The 13,393-nt window shown below is 37.4% G+C and overlaps 1 protein-coding gene across 1 annotated transcript; it reads right to left on the reverse strand.

Moving 5' to 3' along the window:
• Nucleotides 1-1,311: 1,311 nt before the first annotated feature.
• On the reverse strand, nucleotides 1,312-13,261 carry LOC124630514 (elongation of very long chain fatty acids protein-like). Its single transcript, XM_047164453.1, has 6 exons — nucleotides 13,128-13,261; nucleotides 4,766-4,950; nucleotides 4,458-4,538; nucleotides 3,058-3,220; nucleotides 2,533-2,669; nucleotides 1,312-2,151 (listed from the first exon to the last, which is right to left on the reverse strand). The coding sequence occupies exons 1-6, from the start codon at nucleotides 13,174-13,176 to the stop codon at nucleotides 1,936-1,938; spliced, it is 831 nt and encodes a 276-aa protein (XP_047020409.1). The 5' UTR covers nucleotides 13,177-13,261; the 3' UTR covers nucleotides 1,312-1,935.
• Between the last annotated feature and the right edge of the window lie 132 nt (nucleotides 13,262-13,393).

Raw genomic sequence — 13,393 nt, forward strand, 5'->3', positions numbered from 1 at the left:
AAAAAAGTTATAGCGAAATCAAATAAAACATTTTATAGATTTTTTCAATTACTTTTCGTGATTTTCGCACTTTCTGTAACTTCTAACAAAATAGAATTGTTCATTATTAGAGAGAAGACACCACCAGTTACATCGAACTTTCTTAGATCCAGGCACCGCTGAGTATTCAAGCACTTCTGGCGCCTCAATAGGTTAGTGATTCGTACATCCATCGGGCAAAAAAATATGGGCTGTTTATATGCCATAAACAGCCTATATTTTTTACTCATCTTAGTTTTAGATAAAGTGCGGAAATGGAAGTGGAATAAAATAAAAAATAATAATGACAACATACAAAAACTACCGAAAATTAAGAATACATTTTTGGCTATAACTTTTTTTTGGCATTGTTTTTTTTTTACTTTCTTAGTAAAAGTTACTCTAAATTAAGTGGACTATTTAATTATATAGGTCTCGTTCGTGGTGGACATTTGGACCAAACTTCATACATTCTTGCCCAATCTCCTTTCACCCTCTTCCTTTCAACCGATTAATCTGAAATTTTGTATACACCTTTAATTCCGATGACAATACAATATAGTAATATCAATAACATTGTAAATCCAATATGGCCGCCGGCACAAAATGGCGGATTACATATTTTTCCACAACCCCCTCAATATGGGTATCAAATGAAAGGGCTACACAAGCAGAATACTGTCAGCAACCCCAGCGGGGCCCAACAGGGCCAAGGCCTGCCTGGGCCGCGGGATTGTTCGAAAGAGTTACCGTGGCCCCTGGTATTTACATACAAGGCCTACGACGAAACATAACTGTTTTTAGTCAGTAAGAGTCTGGCACTCCCTTACTGCTGCTGACCCAGGGAGGGGTCACTACTAAAAACTAGAAAATAAAAAATCGGTAAAAAAAACTTTTAAGTTAAACGGTTTTATTTTATGTGCACTGAAAACTAGAAAATAAAAAAATAATTACTTACTTGTCAACCTACGTAGGTGGTCCCGGTCATATTAGACTAAAATAAAAACGTGGGGCCCCTCTGAAACTCCTCCTACCTATGGAAAAGCATATCTTTATACTTTTTACATGAGCTCGGCGTTCGCTGGTGAAGCCACTACGGCTGATTATTGATTGTAAAAATCTCCAGTTACGATTATTATAGTAAGTCGATCCAATCCACACCTATTATACCTCTAGAAGAAAGTACTACAGCAATAGTTAATGGGCCCCACGTTTTTATTTTAGTCTAATATGACCGGGACCACCTACGTAGGTTGACAAGTAAGTAATTATTTTTTTATTTTCTAGTTTTTAATAACTAAACCTGAAATATACGAAGCAATCATGCCACACTTGGATCACAATAACATAAATGACTTCCAACTAAAGGAACCTAATGGACTAACGACAGAGCATTCCATCAAACATTTTGCAAGTCTCATATGCTTTCCTAATGAATGGACACACCAGTTGAATCGATCATTACGAATGCATTTAAACCAAACGAGCCTAAATTCTTTAAAAATTTAATTAAGAAAACAATGCTCTGCATGTATTTACATAGAAATACTTTGTTACTTCTAGCTCTAGTTCATTTGTTCTAAATGCACATTACTACCACAGTTTAAATATATTCTCTTGTAAACTGTTATGAAGCTACGCACTAACGTTCGTAACAATGTCACTCACAAACGCATGTGCTCGATGCACGACACTCAGTTCTGACAGCGCCGGTAAAAGCTCGTTGATGCACATGCGTGTGTAAATGTCATTATACCTATATACCTTCACAACTGTACATCTTTACTTTGTGCTACTACCTATAAATCTAATACAGACGCAGCCAAATACCATCTTCAAACAGCTACGACTAGTACAAAGCTTCCTCAAAATCTCCTCTTCATCATTGGAAGCACTGATCAGTTCAGCCAGAAATGATCAGTTCAGTTTACTCTTGCCTGCAGAATGGTTGACACCACCATTCTGGGTCTCTGGTTTTGGACTTGGCTTGATATAGCTGACGTAGTAGAAGTTTCCAAACATGTATAAGAATTGGAGCGAGTGGATGCAGAGAAGCCAGGAGATCCATCTTGGGTAGCCACAGTTTTGGTAAATGGCTGACAAGTTGTGAATGAAGATTATGCCGAACTGGACCTAGAATAAGAAATATTTTTTTATTGTAAATCGTTCTTTGGATTAGTGTCATCTCTTAATCAAGCTTTGTAACATGTAGTTTGGTTAAAAGCAACCTTTAAGGAGTCTCTATTCGTTAGCTAACAAAAATTCAATCTGGAGACAATTTTATTTCTCTTAAGACAGTTAAACTTAGCTAAGCCCATTTGGATGTAACTTGATGGATATGAGTTTAGTCTCAGAAAGTTGTTCGCTTGTAAACAAAGACTACTACTAAAGTTTTGGTCAAATGGAATCTTTGATAGGATGGGGTTCCCGATTACTTTCAAACTATACTTTCATGCTACTGTTGGCCGATAGTTAGCTTGCAGAATAGTCCATAGTATAACTTTCTACACTTACCAATTGCATAGTAGTGAGATGCTTCTTCCACCACAAGTACTTCTGGTATTTAGGTCCAAGACCTGATATCAGATAGTAAGTGTACATCACAACGTGGACGAGACTGTTGATGACTCCAAGAAGAGTTGCATGACCATCTAGAACATTTTAATATACTTATTAGTGATGAGAAAGGTTGGACAAAACTTTAGGCCTGGTATAGTTGGAATTTTTAAGTTAATATTTGTAAGTTTTCGCATAGTATAAAAAAAATAATCGAAAAATAACAACAATGATCCGGTTGGCAGTTTTTTACCAACCCAAAACTTTTTTTACACCATTTTTAACCATTCTTCTGAGTATATAGAGAGTATAAAATGGTTTTAAACAATAAACATGTGAAAAATGCAAACTTGTTGCCAATGTGTAAAATATTTGGAGCAAACAACGAACTCAGATCTTTGCTCAAAAATAATTTTAAGGCGCTACTTAATCAGTACCTTTGAACCCTTTTAACTTTTACCCTTAAATAAAAAAAATACTTACTCGGGAAATATTTAAGAGCAATATAAGACGCTATGGGCATCATAGAATGATGGAAAACGTGCAAGAAAGAGATTTGTCTGTCTTTCTTTCTCAAAACGAAGAATACTGTATCAAGCATATCTATTAGTTTGACTACGGTGTACCACCATACTGCATTCGCCATCTGTAAAAGTTAGAATCAGAAATTAGAATAAAAATGATTGAGATGTTACTCAAGAAGTCCAATATCTTAAATCCACCTTTGTATTTATACATTTAGTTGTAACGAGTATTTAAGGTATAATTGATGAATTTGACTGTGGGTCCGAGCGCCCGCCTTCTTGCCAGGGATATTTCCCAGCGCCTTGTTGACACTTCGCGGGATCCAAAAGCTGGCTTTTATTTCGCACAGAGGTTGAGCATTGCCATCCAACGTGGCAATGCTGCCAGCCTTTTGGGTACATTACCCAGTGACAGCGATGAGGAGCAATTTTTTGATGCACTGTATTAGTTTTAAGTTGTATATATAGAAGTCTATAAGTTTTTTTTTTTTCAATTAATGTATATATTTGATTGTGAATTCGTTTAAAACAATATTGCAAAGTTTTGACAATATTGCAAGTTGTTCCCTAATGTTCAATTCGCATCCGGGAACTGGGATAAAAAGTAACCCATGTCCCTTTTCAAACTCTAGATTATTAAGGAATTTATTGTGCCTCTTCTTCTTCCCAGCAACAACCCTCATGTAGGAAGTGTAAATTTTGACGTTCATAAAGTACTATTTTATTTATGAACTAGCTTCTGCCAGCGACTTCGTCCGCGTTAGATTAGGACTTCGTAATAGTAGACAAATGTAATCAGAGAGCTCCGAACGTCTAAGCTATCGAGAGTTAAACGTGTTATTCTGAGCCAACCATAAAAGATAGCCATATACTGTCATAGTATATTTTTTACATAATTTTAAGGAGTATATTTCCGTCATACATGGTTTCTGTGTAGCTTTAACCATTAAGGCTGCACACGCGACGGAAGCATAAAAAATGGAGTAACTTCTGCCGTTTTCCCAACATTTTCCTTCACTGCTCTGCCCCTATTGATCGTAGCGTGATGAAAAGTATCCTGTAACCTGCCCAGGAGTATGAAGAATTACTGTACCAAGTTTCGTTGAAATCCGTCAAGTAGTTTTTGTTTCCATAACGAACATACAGACAGACAGACAGACAGAGAGACAAAAATTTTACTGATTGCATTTTTGGCATCAGTATCGATAACTAATCACCCCCTAATAGTTATTTTGGAAATATATTCAATGTACAGAATTGACCTCTCTACAGATTTATTATAAGTATAGATAGATGATTTTGAAATTGTGTTTTAGACGAGTTAAATTATGGATAGTGAAACTTAAGCATTATACTTACTCTGGTCGATAGAGGGTTTTCAGTCATATCAATAGGTTGACAAGTCAAATCGTATCCGTTTAGCCAACCGGAAAGTAATCCCTGAAAGAAAATATTTTTTTATGTTAGCAGGACTTCTCGCATTTATACTAATTATCTTCTTCTTCCAAGCCATTTTCCATACTATGTTGGGGTCGTATAGGCGTTCAGTCTAACCAGATGTAGCTAATACACTGTTATGTGCAGCTAATCATGTAAAATATGTAATATTCTGTATTTTTGGTATCTTTGACAGCAAAATTTATTAAACAAACTACCAAAAAGCTTACCTCATAAAATATATAAGCGCTAATAAGAACTTGGAAGATATTGTAGTAGAATATAACTCTTTTCAATTTGAAGGGTTTTCTGTCTTTCATGAGCGCAGGTCCCAAGGTGTTGGAGAAATATATATATGTTGGGAAGATGGTGAGCAACACAATTGGTGAAGGAAACCAGTCGCGTGTCCTGGTATCTGGAAAGAAAGAAAAAAGTATTGTTAGTATCATCACCATAAGATATCGTCATCACCATATAACATCATCATCATCTCAGCCATAGGACGTCCACTGCTGAACATAGCCCTCCCCCTTTGATCTCCACAGATACCTGTTGAGACCGACCTGCATCCAGCGTCTTCCGGCGAACTTTACAAGGTCGCCTGTCACCTTGTTGGTGGACGTCATATACCATATACTATGCCTTTTCCTAATTATGTTAGGAAAGATCGGCTCCTAGTCTCAACATCATTTCATCTCAGCCATGTATATGGCTAAATATAAAGCTACTGTTTATCTTATTTTCTAACCCTTGGACCCAATAATATTTTTGTAATTCTGTGCGGAGCAGAATTTATGTCTAATAATGGGTATTTTTGAATAAGAATATTAAGAATAGCTTTGCCTTAGTTTCCCCGGGAAACTTTTTTCTGTATCTGGATAAAATATAGTCTATGTAATAAAATTAAGGGATAGTGTAACTTTTCACTTTTGGAAGATTTTTTCGAATAGGTTCAGTAGTTTCGAAGCCTTTGAGATACAAACAAACAATGTAAATGTTTCCTTTTTGTAATCAATATTTTATTTTAAAATAAACTTCGAAGAAAGTATTTAATGTCGCTATCCCTTCCACTATTAACCTTAACACGCATATAATCTGCATATGAACTGTATATGATTATTTATTCCTTACGCTATTTCAATCGAATGCCAATAAACAGGCTACAGTTTACGTGAAGGAATATTTACATAGTAACATTAGGATTTCTTTTAATGTATGATGTTTTTAGGGTTCCGTACCTCAAAAGGAAAAAACGGAACCCTTATAGGATCACTTTGTTGCCCGTCTGTCTGTCTGTCTGTCTGTCAAGACCCTTTATCTCAAGAATGCGTGGACGTATCAAGCTGAATGAAGTTCTCAGGTCTATTGTCCCTTTAAGCTGTGAAAATATCAAACTTCTAAGCCATGCCAATCAAAAGATACAGCCGATTATGTCGCTATTTTCAAAAAAATTTCGACACTCGCAAGGAATCAAATACTTCCCGGATAGGATACTTCCCGTAAACTCAGAATCTTGAAATTTATCTCATTCATATAATCACAAATCACAATTCATATAAAAATTGTGAAAATTACATTTTTTTAGTTATCCTACTAATATCCTACTAATATTATAAACGCGAAAGTTTGTATGTATGGATGTATGGATGTTTGTTACTCTTTCACGCAAAAACTACTGAATGGATTTTAATGAAACTTTACAATAATATAGCTTATACATCAGAATAACACATAGGCTACAATTTGTAAACATATTGTTCGAAATGCACAACAGAAGACCGAAGAGTATAATCAGCCCCTGTGTCTAGCATTTGTGGACTATGAGAAGGCCTTTGACTCGGTTGAAATCTGGTCTGTTCTGGAGTCCCTGCAGCGTTGTCAAGTAGATTGGCGATACATCCAAGTGATGAGATGTCTTTACGAAGCCGCTACAATGTCCGTCCAAGTACAGAATCAGCAAACAAGGCCCATACCGTTGCATCGAGGAGTGAGACAAGGGGATGTTATTTCCCCGAAACTGTTCACTAATGCAATGGAGGATATGTTCAAGACGCTGAACTGGAAAGGACGCGGCATCAACATCAATGGCGAACACATCTCTCACTTGAGATTTGCTGACGATATCGTCATCATGGCGGAAACGCTGCAGGACCTACAACAGATGCTGAACGACCTGGCTGAATCTTCTCTACGCATCGGCCTACGGATGAACTTGGACAAAACCAAGGTCATGTTCAATGAACATGTTCTACCGGAACCGATTGCGATACACGGTGCCGTTCTCGAAGTTGTTCGGAAATATGTATACCTCGGGCAGACATTGCAGTTAGGTAGAAACAACTTTGAGGACGAGGTGAATAGGAGAATTCAGTTGGGTTGGGCTGCATTTGGGAAGCTACGTCGAGTCCTAACATCGTCGATCCCACAGTGCCTAAAGACAAAAGTCTTCAATCAGTGCGTCCTACCTGTCATGACTTACGGAGCCGAAACGTGGACACTGACGGTACGGCTGGTCCACAAGTTCAAAGTCGCTCAGCGGGCTATGGAAAGAGCTATGCTCGGCGTTTCTCTGAGGGATCGCATCAGAAATGAGGTAATCCGTCAGAGAACCAAGGTCATCGACATAGCCTACCGAATCAGCAAGCTGAAGTGGCAGTGGGCTGGCCATATTAGCCGAAGAACCGATAACCGTTGGGGTAAACGAGTTCTAGAGTGGAGACCACGCCTCGGCAAACGTAGTGTAGGACGTCCTCAGGCACGGTGGAGTGATGACTTGCGCAAGACGGCTGGCAGGAGCTGGATGCGAGAAGCCGAAAATAGATCTCAGTGGCGTGCACTTGGAGAGGCCTATGTCCAGCAGTGGACTGCGATAGGCTGATGATGATTGTTCGAAATACTAAACCTGCGCAGACGAAGTCGCGGGCACCAGCTAGTGTAATATAATAAAAATATTTTAATAAAATGAAACTTACTACCTTATTTCTCACGAACGAATGAAGGTATCAAATTGAAATTTATACCAAATACCTAGGTTTATTGTCCCTTTAAGCAGTGAAATAATCAAACTTCTAAGTTAACGCGATCAAAAGATACAGCAGTTTATACCGATACCTTTTTTTTTTTTTTTAACGACGTCAAAAATCATCAAATGACCCCTTCCGCTGTGGGTTAGCAGCGGAGAGGGAGTGTCAGACTCTTACTGACTAAAAACCGTCGTGTTCCGTCATGGGCCTTTTATGTACCAGGGCCGCGGTATCTCTTTCGAACAACCCGCAGCCCCGGCAGGCCTTGGCCCTGCTGGGCCCCGCTGGGGTTGCTGACATCTCTTTGAGGAGCGCGTGGAACAACGCGCGCCGTCGACACGGGTCTGTCGTCTAGAAAGACAGAGGGTCGATGAGCCACCCGAACTCACCGCCCACAGACCCACGCCTACGGTGGCCGGGAGTCATCTCGCGACACCCGGCGCCCATGGTGCCTACCTGGTCCAGCGCGGCGGCCGGGATGAGAGGTGCGAACTCTCTGGCGTTCCGCCTCCTCCTTCTCGAGCATGACCGCTTCGCAGAAGGAGGCGACGGCATCCCATTCCCTCTCGCCCCGGACCATGGCCTGAACCAGGGCCGGACGCGAGAGGTCGCCGCCGCCCAAAGCCTCGACGAGGACCCGGCGGTGCCCCTCCCATGCGTTATACCGACACCTTAGACGAATTTCCGTCACACGCTAGGGAATCAAAACCTACAAGGTACTTCCCGTGAACTCAGAATCTTGAAATTCGGCACGAAGCAACGTTATATAGTACAGATAAAGGAAAAATTGCGAAAATGATAAATTTGAAGTTACATAAAATATTATTTTTGCTTACATGACATAAAATATTTTTTTAATATTTATAAACTTACTACCTACCATTTTTCACATGAACGCGTAGAGATATTAAAGTTGAAATTCATATCAAACACTTTTTAAATCTAATTGCCTCTAAACTGTGAAAAATTCTAAATTATTCAAAGGTCATTGGGCACCTTAGTATGGAAACCATACCCACGGCGGACACGAACGAAGTATAGCACAATATAATGATATAAGGCTCTGATTTACTATGGCATTAGTCGCATCAATGTGAACCATGAGAATCTAGAGAAAATTCGGGTTTAAACATCAAATATTTTCCTCATTTCAATGGGGAATTTAAACGACCAAGTTTGACGGATTTGAGAATTTATTTATTTATTTATTTAGTACACTATGGAGAACTTACAGCTAAACAAATCATTTCTTTGTGGTGAAAGAGTATAGGTACTCGCCGTTTATTTCCATTGTTAGCAGGTCAGGATCCGATGATGGAAATCCTGAGAAATCGAGGGCAACTATCAGAAATTGTAGGCATGCATAGGGCTAAAACTTGATTCTCAGATGTATGTCTGATGATACTATCAAACAGTGAAGGTTTAGAGCTTATCTGATGATGGAGACGTGAGAAAGTCGAGAGAACTCGGTATGTTTTAGTTACGTCGTGTTTGGGCTTATATTATTCGTATTGACGAGAACTTTTCACAAAAGTTAAAAATAAAGACTTTTTACAAAAAAAAAAATAACAAGTTCTAAAAACAACAAGAAAACTGTTTATATGCATCGGTCTAGATCTCGGTGGTTAAATAAATGTAGATGCATCATCTAGACACCGACTTCTAGACCGATGCACTTAACATCTTCCTTTCTTTCTTGTTTTTGTTTTCTTGTTGCTTTTTTATATGTTTGAAGTTGGATTTGTTTGTAAAATGCTTTTTAAATTCATTTTGATAAAAACCATTATGACCATTACGACTGTTAATGAGGGTATTGAGATATACAAACTAAATGAGAACTATTTACAAAATAAAATAAAGCCGACTTTATAAAAAAAAGAAAGGGACAGGATTACATTTTTGTCAAGGCTCTAGAAACGTAAAGGCAGCAGCTTCTCTCTAATCTAATCTCTAATGTTGTAAATAAATAACTTTAATAAAAGAACTTTTACAAGGTACTGGCCTACTATTTTGTTTACATTATAAAATAAAAAATATTAACTATTTTGACTCTCACGAAATTACCATAATTATGATTGTTCTAAACTGACCGGTTTGCGCGAGAGTCACTTTTTATCTATACAGGATTAGTACGGAACCCTCGGTGCGCGAGCCCGACTCGCACTTGGCCGGTTTTTTTATTTAATGTGTAAACAAGTAATTAGCGCATCAAAATAAATATTGCTTTTCAACTTCATTGGGGTCGGTCTCCAGTCTAACTGGATACAGCTAAATAGGTACCAATTTTTACATGGAACATAGCTACATGAAATCCTCTTCAACTCAGATACTTTGGCAAAACTATACTGGCTTCTGATGGCCTGTAACGCCCCACAAGGATGTACAAATTGACAGCTGAGATCACCAATGCAGCACTGCGCGCTTAGTATGCTATAGAAATGTTTCATCTGGTTTAATCCCTTTGGAAAACCGTCACAAATTCACCACATCCAAGAAATTGCCACCTTTGTGCGCGAACAGATTTTCCTCGAGGTCTCGTGTAGCGCCAAGCTAATTATTCGTTCGGAAAAATATTTTGGTGGGATATGTGGTGTTTGAAGTAAAGCGTGTGCCCCAAGAAAAGATTTTGTATGTATTCATTCAAGATTTTCAGCCATTTAAGTAGAATTATTTAGCTTTGAATTGAAATCGCTGACTTTAAAAATATCAATATTAGGGATAACTTAAATAAAAAATAACATGTACCATGACTTTGAACTAATAACAAGTTACACGCGGTCATCGAGTGACTTTACACATTATAAGTCAAAATGCTCGGGAATTTAATTAACTGTATCCATAAATAATCAGTCTTCATGTTTATAAAGTAGAAAAGAAATTACGCAACCTTTCTGAAGTAAATGTGAATGAAAATCAAAAGAAAACAATTTTTCAGAAAGCACTGAAATCCAAAGCAACAAATACATCATTATGAAGGATCGCAAAGGTCAGGCAAGTACCAATGCAACTTTTCTAAGTTTGTATGTACTTTCTAAGTATATCTTAGACACCATTGACTGTGTTTCGGATGGCACGTTAAACTGTAGGTCCCGGCTGTCATTGAACATCCTTGGCAGTCGTTACGGGTAGTCAGAAGCCAGTAAGTCTAACACCAGTCTAACCAAGGGGTATCGGGTTGCCCGGGTAACTGGGTTGCGGAGGTCAGATAGGCAGTCGCTTCTTGTAAAGCACTGGTACTCAGCTGAATCCGGTTAGACTAGAAGCCGACCCCAACATGATTGGGAAAAAGGCTCGGAGGATGATGGTGATGAAGGATCGCAAAGCTAATATGTGTATGAATTCCATGTTGAGAACTTTGAGAGCTCCTGCACACAGCAAACTTTTATTTATTTATTTAACTTTATTTATTTATTTATTTATTAAAAATAAGCACACCAACAATACAATCACCCAATGTTATATAAAAACCTCAAGAATCAAACAATTGAAAGCACAAGCAATTGTACAAATTACAGGAGTGCATGACATTATATAAACATGAAACTCATTTGAGACTTACACAAAAATAACTAAGCTGATAAAATTAAAATTAAAATACACATTAAAGTAATAACGAATGGGCACTATTCACACTATTTAAGTAGGGAGCGTTTGTATGATGCGAACTTCATAAAGAATATATCGATGGGATAATCTGTCACAATGGTCCTCTCATTATATAATCTTGCCATACGTGTAAGAGGGCTATTAAATGTGGTATTCAAAGTAGATATAGGAATTTCAAAGACTCGATGATGTCACTTACTACGTCGGTCAAAACGGAACTTTAAACCTTCTATCAACTGGGCATCAAGAAGGCCATTTATAATTTTGTAAAGAGTCAGTAAATCAGAATGAATTCGCCTTTCTTTTAAGCTTAACAACCCAAAGTGTCTTATTCTGTCACCATAATCAGGAATAGATCTTTGAATGCCTTTCTTTGAACACAAATACCTAACAAAACGAGCCTGAATAGATTCAACCTTGTCAGCATAAGTAGAGTAATATGGAGATCAGATTGTGGAACAGTATTCCAGTGAGCTTCTTACTAGTGCATTAAAAAGTAAAATAATACTGGTGCTTTTACGGAATGGTTCGGAAAATATTCGGAAATAAATCCAAGCATCTTCTTAGTCTTGGTCACTAGATTGTCTATATGATGACGGAAAGTTAATGCAGTATCGAAAAGTACTCCTAGGTCACGTATGACAGATACTCTGTTAAGTATAGTTCCCTCTATATGGTAATCAAATTTATCATAACTTGACTTATTAGTGAACGTTATTGTCTGACATTTGTTAACATTTAGCGTCATTCTATTGTTCAAACACCATTTCATTTTATCTAATAGGTCATTTATAAATACTAAAAAGAGTAGGGGGCCCAGTTTTGAACCCTGAGGCACACCAGAACTAGGAATAAATGGTACAGAGTCATAACCCGCTAATGCTACAAGCTGAGAACGATTAACTAAATAGCTATCGAACCATCGCAACAAAGAACCATGAATACCAGCATGTTCCAATTTTAAACTAAGAATTGAATGATCTACGCGATCAAATGCCTTTGCAAAATCTGTATAAATAACATCCACACGACCCCTGGCCTCAAAAGTGTCGGCAATAAAAGAAGTATAAATAAGTAAATTAGTCATAGTGAAATGGTTGGACATGAAACCATGTTGTCTATCACTAAGCACATGACGTAGGTGGGAGTAAAGTGCAGTATTAATGAGACCCTCAAATATCTTCGCAAACTGTGATATAATAGATATTGGTCTATAATTAGTCACGTCATTCAAAGTACCAGATTTATGTATGGGGATGATATGTGCAATCTTCCATAAATCTGGAAAGGTGCCTTCTTTAAGGGATTTATGCAAAATTAATCACACAGGCGGACTTAATGCTACACGCATTCTCTCTAGTCAACCTTAGGGCGATGCAGAGATAATATGGTAGGTGCATTAATCAATTAAAAATAATAAAAGACATGAGTAGGACAACTAAGGAATGACCAAATTGAAGTCGGCTTTTAGTCGGCCGATAGTTTGTATGGGTTCAAAAATCAGTATGAAGCAAATATTTCATATCTGCTGCCTGAAGTCAAATCATTGAAGATCATATCCTTTCTTATTTCATAAAGTACAAAATACCTCGAATTTATAATTGTTTATAATTATGTCCATTCAATATGTTTAGTTACTGAGGGCTGTCATATTATGTTTTATTTTCAAAACGTGCTATATTTCATATGCTAAACCCATAGTTTACACTTAATGTAGAGTGGGTAGCACCATATGACTACATCGATATAGTTTTGGTTTCTTAATCGTCGCAGTTAATTGGTTCAATCTGACCACTCCTACATAAATTGTAGGCTTTTTTAATTAATATTGAGTCTTGTCCGCCCAAAAGCATCACTTTATTTAAAAAGTCACTATCACATTTGATTACCATCACTTCGAACTATTTCACTTATCACTAAATCAGCTCATTATTTTGTTAATAATAATAAAGTTATAACTTACCACACAAATCATAGAAAACATAATTGAAACCGTCAACTATGGCCGCCATATTGAAAAGAAAATTTCTTCAAACTTAAAATTTCACACTATTTAATTAATAATTATTCATTGACCGTCTTTAGGGAACCAAACCTTACGTTTAACTACTATACTAAAACTAAAGTAACAGCACAATGTACAATCATTTTATTACCAAGTAAAATTTATTAAATGGATTCTTTGTATCTAATTAAATATTGCCATGACTTGCTAAAGCGTGTAAGTAA

Source organism: Helicoverpa zea, chromosome 5 (assembly GCF_022581195.2).
Source record: "Helicoverpa zea isolate HzStark_Cry1AcR chromosome 5, ilHelZeax1.1, whole genome shotgun sequence".
NCBI lineage: Eukaryota > Metazoa > Arthropoda > Insecta > Lepidoptera > Noctuidae > Helicoverpa > Helicoverpa zea.

Coding starts and splice junctions, on each gene's coding strand:
- LOC124630514 (XM_047164453.1), bottom strand. CDS start 13,176: ATGGCGGCCATAGTTGACGGTTTCAATTATGTTTTCTATGATTTGTGT. Junction 4,951..13,127: donor TGTTTTCTATGATTTGTGTG/GTAAGTTATAAC, acceptor CTTTCTTTCCAG/ATACCAGGACACGCGACTGG. Junction 4,539..4,765: donor GCGCTTATATATTTTATGAG/GTAAGCTTTTTG, acceptor ATTTTCTTTCAG/GGATTACTTTCCGGTTGGCT.